The 27,187-nt window shown below is 36.4% G+C and overlaps 2 protein-coding genes across 2 annotated transcripts; both read right to left on the reverse strand.

Moving 5' to 3' along the window:
• Positions 1-397: 397 nt before the first annotated feature.
• On the reverse strand, positions 398-24,546 carry LOC142358552 (eukaryotic peptide chain release factor GTP-binding subunit ERF3A-like). Its single transcript, XM_075409944.1, has 6 exons — positions 24,386-24,546; positions 18,429-18,613; positions 11,626-12,453; positions 10,594-10,796; positions 1,253-1,484; positions 398-1,026 (listed from the first exon to the last, which is right to left on the reverse strand). Exons 1-6 carry the CDS (start codon positions 24,518-24,520, stop codon positions 762-764), a joined length of 1,848 nt encoding a protein of 615 aa, XP_075266059.1. The 5' UTR covers positions 24,521-24,546; the 3' UTR covers positions 398-761.
• Positions 24,547-24,607: 61 nt separating this feature from the next.
• LOC142358554 (uncharacterized) lies at positions 24,608-25,494 on the reverse strand. Its single transcript, XM_075409947.1, has one exon. It carries the CDS (start codon positions 25,475-25,477, stop codon positions 24,746-24,748), a length of 732 nt encoding a protein of 243 aa, XP_075266062.1. The 5' UTR covers positions 25,478-25,494; the 3' UTR covers positions 24,608-24,745.
• Positions 25,495-27,187: the final 1,693 nt, after the last annotated feature.

The following is a 27,187-nucleotide window of genomic DNA, read 5'->3' on the forward strand; positions in this document are numbered from 1 at the left end:
ATTTCATAATACTGTTGATTTCATAATACTGTTGATTTCATAATACTGTTGATTTCATAATACTGTTGATTTCATAATACTGTTGATTTCATAATACTGTTGATTTCATAATACTGTTGATTTCATAATACTGTTGATTTCATAATACTGTTGATTTCATAATACTGTTGATTTCATAATACTGTTGATTTCATAATACTGTTGATTTCATATTTCTAATCCATATTTCAAAATACGGCGGATCAAGAACAAACTGTTCGATGCCTAACAAAGTTTCCAGGGCCTCCGCGCACGTCGCTTATGGAAATTTTTGAGCTATGCTCGTCGAAAATAGCAAAACTTTCAACCGAATAGACCTATATCGAAAACCGCCAAGTTCAGTCTAGCAGAAAATGGGTTGCTGATAAAACGCTTAAATTATCCAATCTAGCGAGATAAAGCGTAAAATTAACTGAAAATTGATAATTATGCAGACAATTTCGAAGCGTCCACTTCCAAAGTGCAGCAGATGAAACAAACTATTCAACCGCGTGCATTCTTCTGATCATAATCAAACAAACCATCACAAAAATCACGGCACCTTAGATATCTCATTACAAATCCAAATATCCTCACACAAGTCGCTGTAAAATCGCACAGGCAACTTGTACGGTCATCTCCATCTAAGCTCCCAATTCTAACGCTAAAAGGACTCAAAACAACTCAGTTATTAGAACTTTCCGAAATTTGTCATTGGGAGCTTAGAGTAAACTGCACAAATTCTAATTAGCTGCTGAAGATGAGTTGCTGCTAGAGGCAACATGAGAGTCTGAGGTGCTGTTTGAAGCGTTGGCCGATGAAGAGGAAGAAGTCCCACTGGACCCTTGAGTCTTGGAGGCGAGGCGTTCGACTCTGCCCATGGCGATGGTTTTGTCATTGGATCGAAGTGTGAATCTGCCCATTTGGGGAAACTGACTGAACATCTCGAGGCACACGGGACGACTAGCTTGCATCACAGCTACGACTATTTCGTCTTGTCTCACAAACCTACAGCAAAAATAGCATCTCTCTGATAAAGTTAGAACTGTCTGCTCATTATTTGATAGCTAACGCAACTGAGATTGGTTTCCTTTCCCCGTGCATTGAGACTATCTTTAAACTCCCTTGTAATGGAACTGAACTTTGTAGTGGCTAGTCCCACCCATTATAAGTTCACACACACCCTTATCAGTGCAAAAAATACGCATTAGTTGCTCAAGGAACGCGTTGTTACCTTGGTCTGGCGGTAGACTTTTTGCCAGTCTTTTTGTCAATGGTGGCGAGGAAACCCTTGAATACGACCTCCTCTATGGCCGTGTGACAGTGCATCATGCATGTGAATCCGGGACAGATGATGGAATCGTAGTCCACAATGTGGATCTGGGCCTCAAACTTTTTGGCCACGTGGCAAACGTCACTCTTGTCACACAGCATAAAGCCATTCGAGATCTCCTCTTCTTCGATACCTACGTATTAAAACGATTTAAATACAACTGAGTTTTAAATTGTTAACATGATGATAGCCACGAAATAGCCCGTTGAGGTCCGTAGTTAAAAACGATTAATGAGAAAATTGCTAGCCACAAAAATGAGATCCTGCTTTCACATTCTATTCTGATTTTGAAAACATAGTAAAAACCCGATCTAGTCAGGTTTCGCCTCCACAATTTAGATTTATTAAGAGTACAGAAGGCATTTTCTTGAGTGCATCATGTCATAAATTGATCAAAAATCTATTACACGATCGACCTAAAAACTCATATCAATACTGACTAATGACGTCACGCACACAAATTCAGCTACCAAACAACAATTTACAGAAAAGGCCTAATTTTACCTTCTTGGGGCATGACCAAATGGTCGTAACAAAAATTGGGAAGACGACGAATTAAACAAACATAGCAGGACAAGAACGGAATCACAATCCAAGCAAACGAAAAATATAACCCGGCTGTCAACATTTTTAGGTGGTGTTTGAGCATGAAAACTATAAACTGCAAAATATAAAATGTGTCAATTTTTTTCGGAATAAAAAGCCGACGACACCTCTAAAAAAAGGAGATGAAGTGAGCAGACATCAGAAAGAACAACAAATAAGGGCAAATTGAAAAATATAATAATAAATAATTAGTCAACTAAAAATCAAGTTGATTAAATAGGTTCACCATTTCGTTATTAAAAACCCAAAATAACATTCAACTACTGAGGCTATAAAGCGAGAGAAAACCTCACTCATTATTTATGAAGAAACACAAGCTACATAACTGACAGGTTGCCAGAAAATAGCGACAATGGCTGTAGACCTGCTGTCTTTTTTACTAAATGCTGATTTACAAACTTCAGAAAAATTTGTAACATAACTGACTAAAGCCGGTGGAATTGCTCTCAAACGTCCTTCGATAATAGCCAGATTCGATAATAGCCAGCCCGGGCTTAGGAATGCTGCTGCTAACATGAGGGGGCGGGCGGGGGTGCTGGGGTAGTTTTCAAGCGACTCGGGTTTAGAGGTGCTAGATATACTGTGTTGACTGCCTCCTTCAGCTTAAAGTTAGCAAAAATTAGCTTGAGAGTTGTGAAAATAATCTCGAGTTAAGTGAGTCTCGTGGGGCCAAAAACTTCATCACGCCACTTGACAAAGAACTCGTTGTTCAACTCATGTAGGGCGCTCCCGGTGAGACGTTAACAAAAATTAGCTTAAAAGTAATTTCTGAGAGTGAAGTAAGTCTCGCGTGGCCAAAAACTTCATCACGGTATTGGCTGCCCTCAAATAACATTCAATTAGAGTGACACACATTAACTCAACCTTATCTCTTTGAATTAAATTGAAGAGAAGTCAAATTCAGAATGAGGAAGTAATTTTTGAGAGTTAGGTTAAGTCACGTATGTACAAAAACATTATCACGCCAATGATAAAAAAATGCTCCGATAAGAGTGAAAAAGCACGTCACACGCAATTCACGTTAAAATTACATGGACAATTGAACAAAAAGGAGATTTGATGCGACTGTGACGCCATATGGCCGTAACACAAATCTTGAAAAAACTTCAAACTTTGTCACAAGATTTGCAAAATGCGTGATAATAAAACGTTGAATATCCTTCCATTGAACCTACCAACTTTGCAATCAGCTATTTTTAAACCCCAGGGGAGGTTCGGTGGCCCCTGGTGCTAGATAAAATCAAAAAATAACAAACTTTGAAAAAAAATCCCAAAAAACTAAGTTTTATAAAAAAAATGTGCTAAAATTTGTTACTTTAAAATGTTTAAAACATACCCGGCAGATTGCCGGAAAATAGCCGCCGTTGATTCCAATAAGCATGATTGGGATTGAAATAACAGAAGATATTGAAAAAAAAAGATTTTTGTGCAAAAACATTTTTTTAAGTCCAATTTATTTTGATGACTTTTCGTGGTTGAACATACTTCTGTTTTAGAGAGAGGCTACAGGGGCTACTATCAATACCAATAAGCATTAGAGATGGTAACTAAGACTTATAGGAACGACGTTCAATTAGCGGGCATCTAAAATTGGGCTTTATGGGTTTATCCCGTTTCTACTTCTGACTTCAATTTTTTATACTGACTCTGTTCATTTTGAATTGCTTTGCTGAGCAACTGATGTTCAAAATCACTTTTAGCAGAATGAGAGAAGAGAGAAACTAGCCTAGAGAAGTCAAAAAGATTTCACGCAAAATGTTGAAAAGGCGGCAAAATGAGGTAAAGCGAAACATTTTTTTATTCGACGAAGTAAAAAAAAAAAATAGGAGCGCTATAATAGCCGGCTGAGAAGATGAGGGCGGCTATTAAAAAATTCCATTGTCACTAGAAACTATTCAGTACATTATAAAACCCTGGAGGAAGTTCCTTGGCCCCTGGAGCTCGAACAAATAAAATGACAAATTTTCAAAAAAATAAATGCGAGTTGTACAAAAAATTGCTAAAATTTGTGATACTGAAATGTTGAAAAGCATCCCATTGCCAATAAAAAAACTTTCAGTAACCTATTATCAAACCTTAGAGGACGCTCCCTGGCCTCTAGAGCTGGAAAAACTTGAATAATGACAATAAATATCAACTTCGTGATATCAAACCATAGAGGAGATTTATTGGCACCTGCAATCCAATTCTTGGATTGTAAAAATTCAAGAGACGGCCTATAATAGCCTCAGCAATCGCTTTGCGGCTATTAAATACAATGGAAACAGATATAATAGCTCCGCTCAGCTATTGCTATTGCAGCCATTGAAAACCTTTAGCCATTAACTGAAAACATAAAATAGATTCATTTAATCTTTATTAGAAAATCAATAGGACCCATCTTTACTAAGACTAAGTGATAAAATTGCATGCATAGCTGGCAGATCTCTAGAGGATATCTGCGAAAGCTTCGTAGACCTGCAGTCTCAAAAAGAAAGAAAAATAGACAAGAAAAACTTCACGTTTTTCATTACTAATTGCCGAAATGTCTCTAAATTGTCTAACTTATGTGTTGCTTCATTTTACGTTGCTCAAATGAACGTCAATTATAGTGACATCGTCAGTTGACCTTATCTCAGTCAATTCGAGTAAACGAAGTTGAGGCATTTTTGAATAAAACGTAATCACACGAAAGAACGAAAAGTATGGTTCCGTTACGGGTGAAAAATTACGTCGAAATTCAATAAATGATTAAACGAAAGGCAGATTTGAAGTGGGCCTGGCGTCAAATGGTCGGCGCAAATCTTCACAATTAAGTTAAAAACCAAGCAGAGGCCAATAATAGTTCCGACCAGGTATCGCAGCTATTAAAAACAACCAGCTGTAGACTGAAAATATAAACCGACTAATGTCAAAGAATTGCTCTCGAACGATAGGCGGGTGGAAAAACATTTGACCACGCCAAGATTCGAACCATTGACCTACCCATCCCTATCCAGAAGCACTGCCCACTCAGCTATCAGGCCCTTCATTCTTCTATGCTGCAACCGATTTTATATTAGCAGCAAGCTTTACTTCGGCGTGAGAGCAATAGAGATCACTCAAAAATGAAGAACAAAAGCGTGAAAAAGTCACTTGAGAAGTCAAAGAATGTTCTAACAGAAAAGCACAAAATGGTCAAGCAAAAAATTTTCATAGAAAAGACCAATACGCTTGCAATACTTGCTATGAACTTCGTCGTTCAAGAGCAATTAAACATTTAATAGGCTCATTTATTCTTCATTAGGAAACCAATGGGACCAATACTATTACTGAGACTAGGTTATAAACTAAAAAAAAATTGCTGGCAGATTGCCAGAAGATAGTCGCGATAGTTTTGCAGACATCTAGTCCCAAAGGGAATAAAAACCGACTAACGTCAGAAAACGTCTAGGGAAAATTTGGAAGGGGTCATAGGATAGAGGATCTTTCATGATGTAAAATCTGCTGACTAGGGAGCGGTCCGAACCCGCGACTTGCCACTGATTCTCGGACATTAACCACTAAGATACACGGGCTATGTTTAGTCATCTCTCACAATCCGTTTTATCTTAGCATTAGACTTAATTTCTCAATTAAAATCACTCAGGAAAAAAGAAATTGAAATCAAAAGGATGTTCTAGAATAAAACGGTCAAGAAAAAATTTGGCATAGAAGACACACGTTTACAATTATTGCTTAAAACTTCGTTCAAAAGCTATAACGAAAATTTTCAGTTTTCACCGTTACTGCTGGCATGTCTGTATATTGTACAACTTATGTGTCGTTTCTAATACTTGCCATCAAACGATCTTCAGCTAGGGCGACGTACCCAGTTACCCTTATCTCTGTCAATTCAAGTGAAAAAAAAACTTGATCGAGGAAACTCATTTTTGAGGTTAGGGTTAGTCACTTGCGACCTACATGAATAAACAAAGGCAGATTTTAAGTGAGCATAACGTCATTGGGTCGTAACAAAAAGGCAAAAATCAAGAAAATGCCAATAATAGCTCACTATCCTCGCGATAAAAAGTAAAAGGCAAAATTTACTAATTTATAAACATAGCTGGCATATTGCCAGAAAATAGCCGCAATAGATTCGTAGATCGGCGGTCTAAAAAAACAGTAAAAGAGACAGACCAAAAAAATTCGCCGTTTCATTGAAGGCTGATCTGTTATATTTTGATTAAAAATCTGTATAAGTTATTGCTGCCTCTATTAGCTGATCACAAATAACCTTCATTTAGAGTGACACACACCCATTTGACCTTATCTCTTTGAATTAAAGTAAATAAAAGTCAATTTCAAAGTGAGGAAGTCATTTTTGAGAGTGAGTAAGTCAAGTGTGACCAAAAATTTAATCACGCGCATGAACAAAAAACTCGCTCCACTAAGAGCGAAAAATGACGTCACACATGCAATTCAGTTAAAATTGCATGAACGAATGAACAAAAAGTGGCTGTGACGTCATATGGTCGTAACAAAAATCATGACGACGAAATAAAAAAACCAAGAGAAGGCCAATAATAGCCCCAGCTATCGCTGTGCGGCTATTAAAAATCAACTGTCAAAGTCGTAAAATTGTCGGCTATCATCTGCACACAATAAAAAGTTTCCAATGTGTCTTATCAAAAACTCAATGGGACATTTCATGAAAGCGACCGTGTGAGAAGACAATAGAAAGATCACCAAATACGAGCAAAACACTAATATTTTCAAAAAAAATTCATAAAAACATTCCCGGCAGATTACCGGAAAATAAAAAAATGCCCGACATTGATTTCCAAAACCCCGCTTGCAAATGAAAATAGAGTTTTGTAACATAGCCGGCAGATTGCCGGGAAATAGCCGCAATAGACGCTTGTGGCCTTCCATAAATTGTAACAACTAAAGAAATAAGATAGACAGATCGACCACTAGTCCTTTAATAGACCACTAAACTTTTTGGGTTAGATTCGGACTGTCAGTTTTATGACACATACGGTCTATAAGGAAAAAGCTCCAGAAGCGCCTTTTCAAAATTGATATTCAAAATCAAAAACTCAGGACTAACACTCAAGAATTAGGGCATATAAGTTTGGCACTACTTAGATGCACACTATTGATCTTTAATTAGTAAATGTTTATAAAATTTAAAATTTCATTAAGTGAGTTCAGAAGTCATTTTTTAGTGAGGTACGTCATGCAATCGAGCTTAAAGCAGAACAAATGACGTCACGCACAAAAATTTTAACTGCAGAGCGGTAGAAGTCACTGAAGTCATTATTGAAAAAGTTAATTCCAAGAAGTCAGGTCGGAAGAATCATCGATGGAGACCACGAATTAAAAAAAAACATAGCAGGACAAGTCCTGACGTACAATTCAAAGAATTTTCATTGACTAAACAGAAAACTTGACCTAGAACGGACTATGAATTCATTGGGAAAACCATCCAGAAAAACCCAATTCAAAAAACAGTAAACATTAAAGTGAAATTGCCGCATGTGAACAAAAAACCACTAGCGAGAAAGCGAATTTATCTTCAAACACCATTTTCTCACTCTATTGTAAAAATTTAGAGCAAAAAAATTTCACGCCGCAAAACCACTCGCTTTTTCGCTCCATTTCCTGTTTCGGCGTGACCAAAATCACTACTCCAATTTGACTTCAAAAATCATGAAAATGTGTGAACAGATCTTTAAAAAAAAACCGCCCCAATACAATTCAAATCCTTTGAATTGTAAAAAAAAACCACGATGTACCCAATAATAGCCGCTATCGCTTCGCGGATATTAAAAAGAACATTTGAAAACTGCGAACTACTTTTCAATACCAATAAGCAATCGAGATGGTAATTAAGACTTTGAGATGGTAACTAAGACAAAAATTTTAGGTGGCGGGCATCTAAAATTGGGCTTTATCCCGTTTCCATTTTTGATTTCGATACTGAGTCCTTCAATTATAGATTGTTTTGCTAAACTGTCGCTTCTTCAAAGCACTTTGAGCAGAATGCGCGAAGAATTCAACTAGCCTAGAGAAGCCAAAAAGAAGCAAAATGTTGAACAAGCTGTGACAATTTTATTTGACCAAATAGGGCCATAATAGCCAGCTGAGAAGATGAGGGCGGCTATTAATTACGCACTCAGCCAAAACATTAAATAAAATTGTTTATTTTTATTAGAAAACCAATGGGAACTGTCACTAACGACATTAAAAGTTAAAACTACCAACAGATACGTGCGAAACAAAAAATGCACTAACATTTCTTTGAAAACAAAGAACTCCAAGTCAAAAACCATTAACTGTCCACTGAGGGATCCAAAAAATGCAACCAAGACCCATTAGAATTCGTGGTAGTTGCATCGTCAAGAGAAAGAAATCAAGAAATAGCTTTAAATTTAGCTAGTGAACAAATAATTTTCTCATTCGAAACACAAATTCTCACTCTATTTTAAAAAACAGATTAAAAACGCTTGTGCTTTAAAAATACCTGCCTTTTCGCTCCCTTTACTACTCTATCTTGACTAAAATCTCCACTCTTCACTTCTCATTGACGAGAAAATGTCAAAAAAGTGCGAAAGGTCAAAAGGTGTAAACATATCTTACAAAATGGCCTCACTGCAATCCAAATCCTTCGGATTGTAAAAAACCCGCAAATAGACCAATAACAGCCTTGCCATTGCCATTTACTAATTATCCAGGATTATTAAAAATTATCCAGGATTATTAAATCTTACAATAAAAATGAATCAGTAATACCGCTAGAACGCAAGACAAAAATTTTAACTACGTGATGTCTGACAGATTGCTCCCAAGCAAGGTTGAAGTGGTCAAGCTTGCCTTTTAACATACCTGCCCGATATAGATTTCAACCTCTTTAAAACTAGATGTTTCAATTGTACATATATGAGGAATGGTTCATTAGCGACCGCCTACGTAAATTAAGCCGTAGTTTGAGTACTTTGCATTAACGCAATATTAGAAAAAGAACATTTGTCGCCAAGAGAACTATGATTTGAGCGTAACTCATTTAGAGAATCGAAAGGGTAAAAATTGTCCTCGGTTTGCATTCCAAATCTGGACTTTTTCGCTTCGCTCTGATATCTTATTTGAATCTTATATCGATTATCTTAGTGGGAAGAACAATGTGCATGGGTAGGGATTGGGGCGACGGTGAAGTGTGTGTGTGTCTAGTAAGCTCAAAAGCTGAGAGAGCTTAATGCCCTGTAGGCGTAACATGTTTATCGCGTTTTTGAGGACGAAAAGTTAAAGGGTCAGACAAAAATTGGTTACGCAAAAAATGCAATAAAAAGACCGCAGGACTAAACTTCGTTTGAGAGAAATTTTAAAAAATAGCCGGCAGATTGCCGGAAAATGGCCGCGAGACGCTTGTGGCCTTTTATGGAATTGAAACAACAAAAGAAATAAGATAGACAAATTGACCACCAGTCCTTTAATAGACCACTAGACGTTTTGAGTTAGATTCTGACTGTCATTTTTATGAGACACGTACGTTCCACAAGGAAAAAATCCCAAGAGCTTTTACGAATTTAATATCAAAAACTTCAGACTCTATACTCAAGAATAAGGGTATTCACGTTTGGCACTACTTGGATGCACACAATTGATCTTTATCTAGTAAACGTTCGTAAAGTTCATTAAGTGATTTCGGAAGTCATTTTCTTGAGTGAGATCACGTAATTGACCTAAAAGCAGAACAAATGCCGTCACGCAAACAAATTTTCTCTGCAAAGCAGTAGAAGTCACTGAAATTGAAAAAGGGTCCCGAGAATGATAGATGGAGACGACTTATTAAAAAGCATAGCAGGACAAGTCCTGAATTACAATCCGAAAAACTCATTTAGCTTTGACCTGCCAAAAAATAAGCCGTGTTAGATGTCCAGCCAGACTACAAAATCAGATTTACTTTTTAAAGACGTTCAAAATCGAAAACGGCTTCTAAGTACTCATGCCTTTAAGTAATTGCCCTAATTCCTCATTATCAATCGATGAAACCAGTCATTAATGAGGTTTAGTGATAAGACAGCAATAAGTTCAAATACTAATTGCAAAACTAAAAAAAAATACTGATATTTTTTTAAAAACCGGCAGCGTATAATACGTCACTTGAAAGATTTTAAACAAAAAGAAAAACTTTAATTAGTAAATGTTCATAAAATTTAAAGTTCATTAAGCGAGTTCATTTTTTGAGTGAGTTAAGTTACGCAATTGACATAATAGCAGAACACATGACGTCACGTACACAAATTTTAACTGCAAAGCAGTAGAAGTCACTAAAAGTTAATTCCAAGAAGTCAGGTCGTAAGAATCATTGATGGAGACGACGAATTCCACACTCCAAAAAATCACGATATCCCCAATAATAGCCGCTATCGCTTCGCGGCTATTAAAAACTAAAACATAACCGACCAACGTCGGGCGAATAGCTCTCAAACAAATGGTCGGTCTTTATCCTATTTTTGAGGACGCAAAGTCTTATGGTTAGACGAGTTGGTAGTACAAAAAATTGTATAAGACCAGCAGGACTAATATAACTGCCGCAAACTTCGTTTGAGAAAATTAAAAACCGAAAAGATCTCAATAGTTGCTACAGATATTCCACTCTTTAATGCCATGTAGCTTTCTATTTTCAAAGATACCTTTTAGTTTGACTTCGACATTCTCGCCAGTGTATGCGATGTCTGTCTCCTCCTTGTCAGCAAATATGCTCAGCACCCCCACCTCCTTCCGAGTAGGCATCAGCAGCATCTCAGACTTGCCCTTGGTTGTAGAAATGTATCCACTCTCTATCTTCCCACAGATCACCACACCCATATCTTTGTACTTGCCAGCTATCGGCAACCTACAAATTTAATTCACTCGAAAGCAGCGCACAATTATTGCTGACTGCCGGAGGACGCCGGTAGCGCAAAATGTATCCCGTGCTCTGATTGGTCGATTATGAGCTCATCGCTTTAAAGCAATTTTGTTGTAAAAAAAACTTTGTTTTGCAAAATAGCATAAAGAAGGGCTATCCCAGTTCACAACCCCACCCCCATCTCAGATATTGTTTGGCCACTCAAATATAAGAAGTTGGCTCCAATTCCAATTTATATATATATATATATATATATATATATATATATATATATATATATATATATATATATGTATATATATATATATATATATATATATATATATCCCCCCATCATTGTAATTATACCATAATGGGGGCTATAATTTCGTGGTTAGCTAAATTGTGAAAGACCCAAAATTTCCATGGACACTTATGTTCGCTGCTGTTCTCGTTGTTCTTAGGCGAAGCCCATTTATGCTCAGAAGTTTCTCAGGTTAAATATTTGTTATCTTATTAAAAGTTTCTTAGAAATTTGCATGTTCTACAGCTCATGTACTGAATAAATTTTGTATTTGATTGCTTCTTCTCTATCTGTGTCCCAACAGTTTTTCCGAAAAAACTCCTGCTTATTCGTTTGACTGTAGGTCGGTTTTTGAAACATTTCCGTTAGGATACCATAATCAATTATTGACTTAGCGCGAAGAGGTATTGAGTGTAGTATAATTATTTTATGGGTTTAGTTTATGAATCAAAGCAAATGTTAGCAACATATTGAGTAAAGCAAATGATAATTTTTGCTGAGCTAGAAAGCTAGTTCATGTTTCGCCCTTACCTTAGAGGACCGTCCATCCGAAGCACCTTTGGTAAATTGTCCAAAAAAGATAGGAGAGAAGGCCCAGAGTAATATGGAAATGGGTTGGGTGATGGAACGTCCTTGATGAAAACTCCAGTGAGACCCGAAATAGGCAGAAAATGCACATCTTCCTTCTTAAAGCCAGACTTCTTCAAAAACGGCGACAATTTGTTCACAATTTCTTCGTATCTTTCCACGCTCCATTCTACAGTGGGGTCATCCATTTTGTTTATAGCAACCACAACGTATTTAACACCTGCAGTTTTGATCAACATGGTGTGTTCACGGGTTTGTCCTCCTTTCTCAAACCCAGTTTCGAATTCGCCCTTTCTGGCTGAGATGACAAGAACGGCCACATCTGCCTGTGCAGCACCACCAATCATATTAGGCACGTAACTCCGATGTCCAGGTGCATCAAGAATTGTAAAAGTTTTCACATCAGTCGCAAAACTTGCTCGACCAACATCCACCGTTTTGCCCTTTTCACGTTCCTCCGTATTTGTGTCCAGAGCCCACGAAAGAGCCCAGGATTCTCGATTTTGCTCCTTGGCATCCCTCTGGTACTTCTCCAGAGTTCTCTGGTCAACTTCTCCTGTAAGGTACATGATTTGGCCTCCCAGTGTCGATTTTCCTGCATCAACGTGTCCGACGAATACCAAATTCAGGTGTTCTTTGACTGGCGCCAGATTTTCTTTTACGGGTTCCGCTTTCTTTTTAGTGGATGGTGCGGTCACAACAGGAGGGCCGGGAGTCGTGTCCATGGTAACTTCAGTTGATTTTGATTTAACTTCTGTTTCAATCTGCTTGCTAGAACAATTGTGCAATTGTGACAGTAGTTTATTTACTCAACTAGTGTAACTTTTTTGAATTTATTGGAAATACTTATCCATTTAAAACAACAATTCTAGTTTTCTAAATTAAGGGTGATTGCAAGAAAGATTTTTGATTTTTTGCGCATGCATTGTCACTCATTTTCTTATTCTCCTTTGATTCTGTAATACGAGCAATTTGTCATGAAACAAGGCTGGCAGATAGTCAGATTATATCTACTATAGCTTCATAGAGCAGCAGACTGTTTTATACAAACTGTTGATATAGGTGAGATTGCAAAAAACTTTAATCGCAACTTTGGAAAAACAATTGAATTGGGGAATTAAAACGTGTTTTGATAGAAAAAAAAGCGATCGGTCCACAGATCTCAAACTTTGTAACAAAAGCCTACCAGTTTCATTTCTCTTAAAGTATCGTTGCGCAATTTATTTTTTTCGCTTCCTCAGCAACCAGCATATAAAAATGAAATTCTCCCTACCATGAGAATAAAACATAACAGGTCAAAGAAAGTTATGTTTGATATAAAAACAATAAGTTTTTTGCTGATTCTTTTGTCGCACAAGCCATTCCAATTTTTAATAGTTCGCCTCCTAATATCAGACTTAAAAAGATTTCGAGAGCACCTTGAAAAACGAATTGAAAGAACATTTTAGAAAGAATTTTTGAAGTACCCAAAAGTAATTCAAATACAAGATGTCATTGAAAGCATTCGATTTTAATTTTTAGTTACACTGTAAATATTCACGCTGTACGTAAATATTGTATAAAAAATTTTAAGCTTGCTATTACTCATGTAAGGTCCAGTTCTTCAAACAACTAATTTAATGTTTTTTTCTCAATTTTACAATGATATATTCTTGACTGTGCATTGCCTCTTTACCATTTGCATTTAATTTTTATCTGCATTAGAGGAATTAACAATGTTTTTATGACATCTGAAATTGAGTTAGATTAATGCACTCACTCTAAAGCTGCACTCGGATAACATTCAATTAGCTTGAGATGTCCTCAATTGATCTTATTAAACTTGGCAATATATAGCACATTACCACGTAAAAATAGCACCTGCTCCTGGGGGCATAAAAGTTATATTCCCACTAGCTGGCAGAATGGATCCCAAAACTCTCATTCCAAATGTGTGCAAAATATGTCACGCACGCAATTCAGACAAACATTTGCATGAGTAAATAGAGGCTAATTTGAAAGGCCCGCAACGCCATATGGTAATAAAAATGGATTTAGCCGGAACCAAATAAGGACTTAGCCGGAACAAAACCGGAAATTTACCGAACAAAACTACTAAACCTCAAAAACACATTCATCGAAACAAATCAACTGAGCAATGAATTCACCAATCAGAAGTTAGTCAGATGATCATTATTGATGATAGTTAGTTAGTAAATCAAAATATAACCGACTGACGTCGGAAGAATTGCTCTCAAACGACTAGCGGGAGCTCTAATCAATTGCAGCCTGCTTCAATCGGGTCGGGGAGCCTAAATGGGACTAAAAAGTTCAATAGTTGGCTTCAACTAACCACATTAGAGGGGAACATATACAACTATTAAGATTTAAAGAGAAGAATGACACCAGTTTCGGCGCACTTTTCATTTGACTTTCAATATTAAATTGCCGCCAATTTCACCTGCTTGAAATTTTGATTGAGAGAGAATTTTAGATCCTGCGAAACGCAATGTCATGGGCGTAAAAGTCACTCGAAAAGTCAAAACGGTCAAGTGAAAACTTTGCAGAAATAAGACACACGTTTACAATAATTGCTATGAACTTCGTTCAAGAGCAATTAATAGTAAATAAATGTGTTTCTGCGTAATCGCAGCGGAGCATCATTAGGCTTTCAGTCTGCATTGTATTAACAGTAGCCTGTTACAATAATTGGTTCTCTACGAGAGCAATTAAAAAGAAAGAATCGATCAATAAGCGAATCTGAGAACCAAAAGTGGACGTATTTAAAGCGAAAACCAATGTTTTCTACGGGAAGTGATCTTTCTGAAGCTAATATTTTGGCCACAATCATCTTGCTGCATCCACATAACCAACAAAAAATTGAAAAAATAGCTGCATTAATTGTAAAGAGAAATCTCATCATTGAATTATACGAGCAAGCAAAATCTTTTTTAAACAATTACATTGCGGAACCATGTTTAAAATGCAAATATACTGAATTCGTAGGAATAAAACGTTCTTCTGAAAAAAACAACAGATAGCTAAGTAAAATTTGGCAACAATGAGATAAAAGTTATTACTAGAAAACCTTGAACATCTGTTAATCATGTAAGACTGTCCAACCTCTTAAGACGGACAAACTCGAAAGAAACTGACTTGGCTAGTTCCTGTTTTTATAACCAACATCTCATCATTTTTTCAGAGACTAAGCATGCCGGAATGCTTAAGGCAGATAGGAGCGCTTAAGAGAGAAAACTCATAGAAAACCGATTGAAGTACAACAAAATTATAGAAATCAACCTTTGCAAACCACCATAAGAAAACTGAAAATGAGTCTGGATAGAGCCAAAAAATCACGGACAAAACTATTTTAGTAGAAAAATCTCTCTTGAATCAAAACACAACGGATACAAAGTAAAATTCAGTACGTCTAAATCACTTAAAACAGTACGTCTAATACCTAAAATTAGCTCCCAAGATTTGCTCAACAATATATATATTTTTGTCGGATCTATTTTGTTTTTGCTTAGTGGGCTCGTATTCTTTTACGCTCCCCCAGGCGCACGTACTATTTTTTACATAGTAACGTGCCATATAACATAATTTGTAACTGGGGGCGAAACAGAATAGATCCTTTTTGTCAATAAAAATTGAAAAAAAAAAATCATGGAATTACAATACATCGTATGCATTTGAAAGCAAACAAAAAATCGAGACAATCCAATCAAAAACGGCAAAAATCTTGTGAAAAATCGTTAAGAGCTAGTAACGGTAAAACTATTTGAGTCCACGATAGATATCAATTTTCAAAACAGCCAAAACTGAATACAATTAGGGACGCATATTTAAAGAAAGTTAACTTTCAAACAAAAATCAGAATATTAAAAAAGAACAGAAAAACAGGTAAATCTTTTGTAGTCTTGAAACAACTCAGACAACAAAACTTATTGCCAAAACTTTGAATTGCTTTTCAATATTGCAATTATGAACCATATATTTGTTCAATTTTAAGCAAATAGGTCCAAATAACAATGGGTAGTTTTCAGTGTTTCGCCTCTCTTTATTGAGCTAGCGTTGCAAACTAAATTGAAACTACCAAATCAAAGAAATCTATTGCCCTAAAATTGATTTATTTTCAACATTGAAATTGCAAAAACTTAAAATTTAAGCGCGCCCCAAATAACAATTGCGCTATCAATACGTCAAAAACCCAACCCCCGATGATTCATTTAAAATCTTATTACAATAAATAAAACCAAAAACGGAGAATTATTAAAGAATTCCCAAATCTGTTAAGTATATGAAAAATAATAGAAAAAAGGAAAACCATCTCACGCCCAAATTCCAGAATGAAAAACAATAACATCCATTATTGACATCGATTATACGACTCAGAAATGATTTTATTACCTGAAAAAATTGGAAATTTTAGCCAATATTGACCTTTTAATATCAAAGGCAGCGGGTAAGCTAGAGCCGCCTCAATAAAAAAGAACATTTTTCAGCTAAAAATCTTACGACATGCTAAACAAATTAGCCAAACTGACGAAGAAACAACTGAAAAAAGTTAAGCTGCATGCACCTACCGGTCGCAAAAAACTGTTGACACTCGAAAAGCCATTCACTCGACGCAGCGCATGAACAAAAAACTCTTTGGGTCAGCAAAAAAAATGATCCGCCTGTTTAACGAACCAGTTTCACTTCTGCTTACAACGCCGCCTAAACAAATAGTACTTCCTGCAAAAAACAACCAGAACACTCCAAACACACCAGTAAACTTGAATCAGACTTTAACGAATTACTTACTTAATTGATTAAACAATTTGAAACAAACACGGGGAGAAACTTTCGTTAAAAACGAGCACAGCAAAATCTATCAAATCTTGAAAATTGTTCACTTCAAATCTATTATACCCAACAGGCAATGTTAGTGAGGCTATCATATATCGTTCATTAAAAAAACTGGTCACTTGGCAGGCAAACTATTAAAAATAATAAAAAAGAGCAGACAAAAACCGAATAAAACCCTCGACGTCTTTGTTTCACAGCGATTTTCTGCTTGCATTTTTTTTGCACGCAAATATATCAAATTAAAATACAATTAAATCACAAACACAGAAAGCGAAAAAAAACTGCAGAGGTTTTTTCCAACTTTTAAATTTTACAAAAATGTGATACCAAAAAAGCCGTACCAAATCAAATGACCAAATTAACACTAAAAAAAATCAGCAAAATGCAAAACATAATTAAATAGCAGAAAAATTTAATCAAATATTACTGACTAACGTCGGAATAATTGCTTTCGAACGACTATTGGGAACTCAAATCTATTGCATTCTGCTTCAGTCGGGTGGAACTAAGGGTGAACAACTAATAAAATTTAAAGTGAAAAAAAAATTACACCAACTTTGGCGAACTTTTCATCTGATTTTCAGTGAACTGCCGCCACTTTAGTTCAACTGCAGACATTTGTTAATTAAAGAAATTTAGATCACGTAAAACAAAAAAGTCAAGGGCAAAAAAGCCCCTCGAAAAGTCAAAACAGTCAAGCGAAAAGACAAAAACAATTACAATAATTGCTTCTAACATCATTAGAGCGTACTTTTCATACATTTAAAAAACGGTCAAGCAAACATTTTCCATAAAACGATTCCACGGATAATCAGAACAATTCACAATTAATTCAAAACTTTTCTAATCAGCATAGACACTAACAATTATCCATAAGGTAACTTCCTTATACTTAAAAAGTTAATTAACTTTATTTCTTAACTGAACCGTATATCGTCGGAAGAATCGCTCTGGAAAGACTTGTGGGATCTGCAATCTATTAAAGCCTGCTTCAGACAGGGGGATAACTGAATTCAATTAGGGGCTTCAAATGACATCATTAGAGGCTATTATACCCCACTGTAATCACTAATAAAATTGTACCAATGTACTTTTCATTTGACTTTTAGTAGTGAACTACCGCCAATTGAGTACAGCTGAATAAACCTGTGAATTAGAGAGATATTTAGATCACGCAAAACGAAATAGTCAAGGGCAAAAAACGCACTCGAAAAGTCAAATCGGTCGAGTGCAAGTTTTGCATTAAAAAAGACCAACATGTTCTCAATAATTGTTTCAAACTTCGCAGCTTCAAACTTTTTATGAACAGAAATAAAGGTATACCGACTAACGTAGGACAAATTGCTCTCGAACGACATCATCGGTGCAAAAAAAATGACTAGGGAGGGATTCACACCCTCGAACTCTGGCTAGCTAGACCGAAACATCAACCACTCGGGCCTTCGCCCCTTGTAATTTCCTATCTTACAATTACTTTTGTTTTAGCTGCAGACTTAATTTCTGAATAAGAGTAAATTAGATCACGCAAAAATTAAGAAGTCAAGCGTGAAAAAGTCACTCAAGAGAAATCGAAAGAATGTTTTAGAAGAAAACGCTCAAGTTAAAACTTTAGAAAAAAACGCATGAAAAAACACGTTTACATTAATTGCTTCAAATTTCGTTCGAGAGCAATTAAAAAACTTTAAGCCACATTTACAATGTTCAGACTTATGCCCAATTCAAAATTGCAGAACTATCAAAAGCTTGTCCATTACCGTAGTTTAGCAGATAAGTTAGTTCTTTAAACAAAAAACTCAATCAAATCCTTTCCAAGAATCGAGGCTCGATCCAATTAAAACATGCACACGAAGGTGGCTGATTTCAAACATGCAAGATCGTTTTTCAAGCTAACATTGGTGCAAAGCAGAATTCCTTACCTGTCGCCTGCTGGTTCGACTGGATGGATGCCGTTTTGTGCGTCTGAAAATGATAGTTGCGGTTGTTGTTTATCAGTTGTTTGTGTCTGCGGTTGCTCCTGCTGTGTTGTGCCATTGTCGTCCTCTTCCATTTTGTCCCAATCATCGGGAGGGGGGACTGATCCATTAACTGCCACCCCATTAACCTTTTATCAAAACAAGACTTTTTAAAACAAATCAGTCGGAATGATATTCCAAAACCAGGTGACCGGGTACTTCATAAATCAAGTATTGAAATTTTTCTACAATCTTGGGCTGTCGAAATTAAATTGGGCTGTCAAAGCTTGCTACAATCGTAGAAAGTATGATTCATCTCACGACCTTAAACTTTAATAACATATTACCTGTTCGATTGTTAATACAATATAGGGTTGCACTATACACTCGACAAATTTTCAAATATCGCAAGCAAGCATTTAAAAATAATTCTGGCATCCCACTTCCAACGGCAAACTTTTATTTTTACAATTGGTCAAGAAAATTAACCAATAAAATTGTCGCTAGATCACAATACCTTGAATACGGTGTAATCAATAGTGGTGTAAGATATTATAATGAAATTTCCAAGTCGAATGAAACATTGTCAAAATCTTCTGGGACTGTCAAAAAAAGATACAAGGCTCAGTTTTTTTGGAAAAAAAATTCAAGGACTCAGACCAAATTCAATTCGGCCAATTGACGTAGCGTGCATTCAAATTTAGCTCCTGGTGTGTGCTGTTCCTATCTATATATTTATTGTTGTTATCAGTTCAAAAAAAATAAAATCTTTATTAGATAGATACCTACATGATATGTTTTATATATCATTTCAGTAATTACCATGTTATTTTTTATCTTTACTGATTCAAAATCATACCTAGCAGATACGGTCATCAAAACTGGGCGTTATGGGCTTATCATTTTAAAATTTTATTTCTTATTTTGATTTGACTCTATTTTAGATTGCTTTGCTAAGCAACCGCTGTTTAAAAAACACCGAGCAGAACGAGCGAAGAATAAAACTAGCCTAGAGAATTCAAGAAGATTTCCGACAAAATGTTAAAGCCGGCAAAATTGACGAAGCGAAGTAAATATTTGTTTGACAAAATAAAAAACAAAGAAATATAGCTTCAAGATTCCGAAATCTTCTCGAAGCAGAATTTTACTTCGCATCAACCGACTTGTTTATAAACAAAGTAAAAAGCTATTTCGTTCGTTATAAAGATAATTTTGAAAAAAAAACTTGAAAAACAAAATCAAAATCTGATATCATTTTCATAAGAAATCTACACCAGTTGTGACTCCAAAACAATTATTCTCAAGACTTAGTGCGATAAGGTTAGTTTCATGTATATACAGTGGAAACCAAGGAAAAGGAATGAAGAACCAACAAATCAAAATCCAATTACAACTTCTCCACATAACACAAGATTTTCTACACGATGCCTCATAACTTCAAACAACTAGGTACAGCAACTTTAGGTCACAACTTCATAAATTTTGTCTGAAAAATTTCAAATATTATTTTTTCAATCATTGACTTAATTCTGTGATAATTGCCCTATCTATCAACTTCTGCTTCCTTGTTTGATTTATAACAATCAATTTTCTTCACGGAAAAAAATACGGACCGTTTTGTCAGTAGCTAGCTGCAGTATACGGAGTCTTCAAGCAAAACAAGGCGAATTGCTTTGTCCGTAGCTAGCTGGTGCTTAGGGAGGCTAAAATAAGCTTGAAAGAGGGATGTGGTGCGGTGGAGAGTGTGAAAAAACACAGAGGAAGGTCATGCTTGCGGTGTTACGGGTGGAATGTAGATGGGTGTACGAGGGAATGGGGAGATGGTGTGTGTGTGTGTGTGTGTGGGGGGGGGGGGGGGGGTGGACGAGTGGAGGGGAGTAAAACCTTTTCAAACCCAGTATGTGTGTCTCCTCACCAGTTTCGATGATGTATCGCATACTTATAATTTGATACTAGTAAGCCGTAAGGCTCTAAGAGAACTGCTTAACAACTTAATGAAGTAGAGGGGTGTCGCAAATTCGACAATGAAGTGCAACTTAATGCTTTCAGGACGTTGCCTGTATATGAAGTTTTGAGGACAAACATTCAAACGATCTGGCGAAAGTCAGCAGTACGGAAAAACGCATAAAAAGACCAGCAGGACTAGCATGGATAGGACTTGTGATGCTTAAGCCATATGTATCTTTTTGTTTACCAGTTTGTATAAAGTTCATCAAATTTGAGTAGTAATCGCGTAATTTTTTTATTCAAGTTGATATTTTTAATGGCTCTCAAACACAATTTCTTGCACTCGTGTTAGTCCTGCTGGTCTTTTTAGGCGATTTTCCGTACTACTGAATTTACATTAGAACAAGACTAAAATTTCCTCGATATTCAAGCCAAAAAATTCAAAACAGAAGTCAATATAAGGAGTCTAAGTTCAAGTCCTGAATAAACTGGCTCCGGCGAAACGTTCAGAAGAAACCGAAGCTTCGTACAAACTTAAACCTGAAATCAAAACTAAGTTCAAAGTCGAATTACTTTTTAATCTCTTACGATAAATTTCACTGAAATAAATTAAAAAAACACAAAAAATGAAGACCTTTAAAAAACAGACCTTTATAAAAAACAAAGACCTTTCAAAAAAGCCCAAGAATTCGTTTTCGCACCATAAATATAAGTCTAATCAGAAGTTCTGGTGAACCACATACTACAAAACTAGTAAGAACTTAAGAGAACTGCTAAGCAACCAACGACAGGGCTAATCTCATTACTACAAACTTGGTTGGAGTGCAATTAAAGAGCATACCAGATAAGTACTGAACGACAAATCAAGGATCGTTCATTGCATAAAACGCGACCTCGAACGAAATGACCAGCACAGAACTTTAACACATTGAAAAATGACCCGATCCCCCAAAATAAAAGTGAAAGTCAGAATGAAATTGCCACTCGCTTTTTCGATCCTCTTCATGTTTCGGCGTGACCAAAATCAATATCCCAAGTCGACCCCAAAACCATCAAAATGCGTGAACAGATCTTAAAAAAGACCCAATACAATTCAACCTCCTTGAATTATAGAAGATGATAGAAAACTCACCATCTCTTCATAAAGCCCTAGAAAACGAACTCTTCATTGTACCGTATGAACAATTCAGATAACTACCACAATTTTTTTTCGGAGAGCAATTAATCAGTAGTTTGGTAAACAAATAACGTTTTGAGTTTTTGCAACAAGATCAAAATTATAGCAAGAAATTTTGATGCGGAAAATACACGACTAACTTTATCAATTGTAGTTTTAACGAATATTATTAAATAACAGATTAAAACAAGTAACGTCGGTAGAATTCTTCTCGAACGACTGGCGAGCGGTTGACTTCGTTAGTAGGTAGCTGGGGCTTGGGGAGACCAGCTTCAGCTTAATTGAGGTGAATGGAAGGGGTGTAGGGCGGAGCGAGGGAAGTGCGAGATGAGTTGAGCGTGCGAGGTAACGGAAGGAATGAGGTGGAGAGTAGACGAGTGGGAATGGGTGGGGGATGGGGGGAGTCAAAATCTTTAAAACCGCCCATCACACCATGAATTTTGAATTGCATACTTAGACACTATTATGGTGCAAGGCTCTAAAAGAAATGTTTACCGACTTAATGCTTGCCGGTCGTAACCTGTTTCTCCGATTCAATACTAAAAGAAATGAACGCAGTCAAAATTCTGTATTTTAATAAAAAATTTTATAAATTTTTGTAAAAGTATAGAGGAAGTTTTCTAAAAAGTAAAATGTGCCTAACTTTTATTTTCTCAAATTAAATCACTGTAATGGCCTTGAAGCTCTCATGTTGAAGCCCGGTAATGGCATTAATAAAATTTTATAAAATTTTATTAATATTTTACTATTAATATTTTACCTTCAATAAAATTTTTGCTAGAGTGAAATGGCGTCACGCGCGCAAATGCAGTTAATGAGAGGAAAACCTCATTCAGAAAAATTGGCTTCAGTTTTGCGGTGTGAACAAACGTAGAACGAAAAAAGCGTCAGACGACAAAAACCAAAGGACACCGCAATATAGCTTCTCTCCGCTTACAGCTTTGCAGTTATAAAAAACGAAGTAAAACTAAGAAAACTGCAAGTGCATTTTAACTTAAGTATCATGATAAAACATAACCGACTAAACATCGGAAGAATTGCTCTTGAACGACTAGTGGGAGCTCTAATCAATTGCAGCCTGCTTCAGTCGGGGGGGGGGGAGGGGTAGCCTAAATGGGACTAAGAAGTTCTATAGTGGGCTTCAAATAACCATATTAGAGGTTAACATATACCACTATTAAGATTTAAAGTAAAAAAATGACACCAGTTTCGGCGCACTTTTTATTTGACTTTTAGTATTAAATTGCCGCCAATTGAGTTCAGCTGCTTGAAATTGTGATTGAGAGAGAATTTTAGATCACGCGAAATGCAAAAAGTCAAGGGCGTAAAAGTCACTCGAAAAGTCAAAACCGTCAAGCGAAAATTTTGCATAAAAAAAAGACACACACGTTTACAATAATTGCTATGAACTGCGTTCAAGAGCAATTAATTAGAGCATAAGCTGAATGATACACATTGCATGAACATTATCGACTATCGTCCGTCGAATGTCTTTCGAACGACAGTAGGTTTGGGGGGGGGGGGGGGGAGTACATAGTTTACACTTAACGAGGCTGACCGCAATGGGTAGTAAGTATATGGTAAAGTAAAGAAAGTGGGAGGGGGTAAAAAGTCCGAGGGGCAAATTTAAAAAAGCCATCATACCAAGACATTTTACTTCCTAAACAGGATCGACGAATCGAACACATTCAAAGCTTACTAATGTTTTGAGAAAACGACAGCGACTTCATGCCCTCGGGCTACTAGTTTATCCCGTTTCTTCTGGAGAAAAAGTTAATCACTCAAACAAGGCAAAAGAACAGGTTAGATAAAATCAAGAGAAAAATTTGAAAAAAAAAAACAAAAGAACACACACGAACACATTAATTGTTTCCAACTTCGTTCGATAAATTAATTAGATTTGTGCCAATCAAATGAAATGAAAGATCATGCGAATCAAACAAAATGAAAAAGTTTTTAAAGCAGTAAAACACAATTTTTAATTCCAGCATTTGTGAAAGAGAGAAAAGCAAATTTAAAAAAAGCAGCGGACAAAAATTATGCAGAAAAAAAACAATTTTTAAAGAAAAAGAAAGCGAAAAACAATTTTTAAAGAAAAACAGCCGGCACAATTATGCGAAGAGATCCTCAAAACAAGTTGGGTGACTGACGGGGGTGAGGGCAAACTTATAAGACTAAGAACTACCCCCCTCACACGCTGAAATTGTCTCCTCAAAACAGTTTTGTGGAATCTTAGGGACTATATGTCGTTTTTGAGGACAAGAGGTCAAATGGGTCAGACAAAAATTCGGTCAAGCGAAAAATCGCATAACAAAGACCACAGGACTTATATAATTGTTTGAGTCCGTTTAATAACCTTCGTTTGAGTTCAATTAATAACTATATTTAACAACCATCAATCGAAATTTGAAGTTTCATGAAAACTAGAGATGCTCCAAAAATCACGAGCAAGAAAAAACAAAGGGCGCAATACAAGCAAATTCAAATTTCTATGAACTTTTGGAAGCAAACGAAAGTCGAAGCAAACGACGAAATAAAATCAGAAAATTTTTATCAACAGCACGAGTTTCAATACTAACAAATAATTTAAACCAAAACCAAAAGTAAAGTTAATAAATCTTGAGAACGATTATAATGAAAACGTCATAAGCATTCATTAACGATGCCTAATATTTTGAGGAGCACTTTTGCGCAGACACAGAATGGCAGAACAATGGATGGAAGGACCGTCTTTTCACGATTGGATGACAGAAATTAAAAAAACATGAAAAAAGTCTCTGAGTTTGAGTTTGTTTACCTGTGAATTGGCCATGTCGGTTGGATGCTGTGGTGCAGCTGTGCTCGATGGAGAGGCCCATGAGGGAACAAAGACTGCTGCATTGACATTGAGACTTCCGAACTTAGAGTTCAGATCTCCGTTAAGTGCCGACATGTTAATCTGAAAAACAGGCTCTTTCATTCCCTTTTTTAGTAACTCAATGACCAAACCTAAAACTTGTCATTGGCATTAAAAAGGCTATTCAATAATTTAAGACTTAAAATTTCAATTTCAATAGAAAAAGAACTTCAAGGTATAGTTTCAATATCAACGAAAACAATTTATAGGATACGTGAGGCAAGTTTGAAACTGACGATAGAAGTGACGAAAAATGGAGTCTCATCTCCCGCCTCGATCTCCAAAGCCTCTGCCTCCGCCGCCTCCACCAAAACCACGGCCACCACCAAATCCCCTGCCTCCACCTCCAAATCCTCGTCCGCCTCCACCGCCAAAACCTCTACCTCCTCCTCCACCTCGTCCACCAAATCCACCTCGACCACCTCCACCACGAAATCCACCACCGCCACGACCACCTCCACCTCTTCCACCTCCACGTTTATTCACGCCTCCACGAGGTCCACTTGGGGCAGGATTTGTGAATCTGGAAATCGGCATCAACTTCATGGGGTCGATGAATAGTTTCGTTTCTGGCTTAAAATCTTTGGCTTTGACATTCTCTACTGGGGTCACTGAAAACATCCAATCAGCTGTGGGGCCCAAAACATCGTCAATTTTTCCAAGCTGCTGTTTTGATTCTGTGTATATTCCGGCGTTGAAAAATGGTACTTTTTCTTTATTAGCTGCTTTGCAAACCAAAAGATTCTCTGCTGCGTGTAAAAAAGTACCGACAAGTTCTACGTGTTCCGGTGGACCCATATCATATCCGCCTCGTCCACCTCTGAATCCACCGCGTCCACCACCTCCACCTCGGAACCCACCCCCTCCGCCTCTGCCACGAAATCCTCCGCCATCGCCTCCGCCTCTTCCTCGAAATCCACCTCCATCGCCTCCACCTCTTCCTCGAAATCCACCGTCACCGCCACCACGTCCTCTGTCGAATCCAAATCCCATTTCTGATATCTGAAATCTCAACAATTGAATCAACAAAACGGAAATACTTCGGATAATTATATAGTTTATCAAATGAGGAAAAGTATAGCTGTCTACAAGTTCATCAACGAAAAGGAGAGCGGAGTGTAATACAGTAGAATTGTTGAACTTGTTATTCAGATTTGCTTCTATTTTCAGAATTTAAACAGCCAGCTCAACATATTGAGACCATTTATATTTCTGATATGAAAAATTTCATATCCCTAGAAACAAAAAAAATCACATTTTAAGTTCCGAATCAAAGAGACCATTTGCTCCAATTCTCCTGGCGCATAAATGTTTGTGCATTCGAATTTTATTACTTAGCCTTGTCACCAAACCAAAAGTATTGCGCCATCTCCTAATAAAACGCTAATTCCAATAAATCAAACAAAAATAGAAAATTTAAATCACAGTCAAATTTATGAATCACATCTTCGAATTTATGCATCACAAATTCAAATTTATGAATCACATTTTCTAAATTGTAAAAATTTATAAAAAAAACACATCACCTCAAAACCCGAGGAACGTAAACTGTTATGTAATAAAAAAAATCGTTACCATATAAAATTATAGCAAAAGTCCGTTCAATGATCCCAACTTACAAATTATTGATCATCGTCAAAAAATTAGCAAGATAACGAGCCAATTTTTCCACTTCACACTAGTTACTGTGGTCTAAAAATCACCATAAAATTAAATCCCGAGGGTTGCATAATAATGCAACAAAAATCCTGGCGTAATTCTAGCAAGATACATAATTCTAATTTACACAACCTACATAATTTAAAGATAAATATAAATTGGACAAATGGACTAAAAAACGCCCAACAAAAACTATAGTCATAGCCAAAAACCAACGGAAACCGATTGAAACTCAAAAATATTCTCATCATTAGTTAAAATAGTTATTATTGGTACAATAGCCGTAAGATAGTTATTACGGTGGACTGTCAACTTCCTTCTGTGAACAGCCTCACATTATGCACAATTTTGTCGGAAAAAGCAAAACAATTCATATCAAAACACTGTCTCGAATAATAGTGAAAAGATGTCTCGCAGACTGCCAGAAATAGCCGCAATAGCTTTGTAGATCTGCAGACTCAAAAAGAGAGTAAACGCAACATACCTAAAACGTTCTTTCTATTAAATACTGAGATATTAGATTTTGATTAAGAATCTGTATAAATTATTTCTATTTCACTTAACTGCTCTCAAATAACCTTCAATTAGAATGACACAAACTCACCTGACCTTATCTCTTAATTAAATTAAAGAAAAGTCCACTTCAATGTGAGGTCATTTTTTTCAATGGAGTCATTTTTGAGAGTGAGGTAAGTCACATGTGACCAAAAACTTAGTCACGCGATTGAATAAAATCGCTCCAGTGAGATTGAAAAATGGCGTCACGCACACAATTCAATTTGAAGTGGGATGAACGAATGAACAAAAATCAGACTTGAAGTGCCTGACGTGATACGGTCGTAACAAAAAGCTTGACAACGAAAAAACATAGCAGAACAATTCCTGGCACAATTCAAATCAATTTTCATTGACTAAACAAAAAACTAGACATAAAACGGAGTATTAATGAATTAGGAAAACCATAATAAAAAGACTAATGAAAATCGAACAAAACCACTAAAATTGTAAATCAAAATGTCGCAGGCGAACAAAAAACCACCAGCG

The sequence above is a fragment of the Convolutriloba macropyga genome, chromosome 2, assembly GCF_964194025.1.
Source record: "Convolutriloba macropyga chromosome 2, txConMacr16.3, whole genome shotgun sequence".
NCBI lineage: Eukaryota > Metazoa > Xenacoelomorpha > Acoela > Convolutidae > Convolutriloba > Convolutriloba macropyga.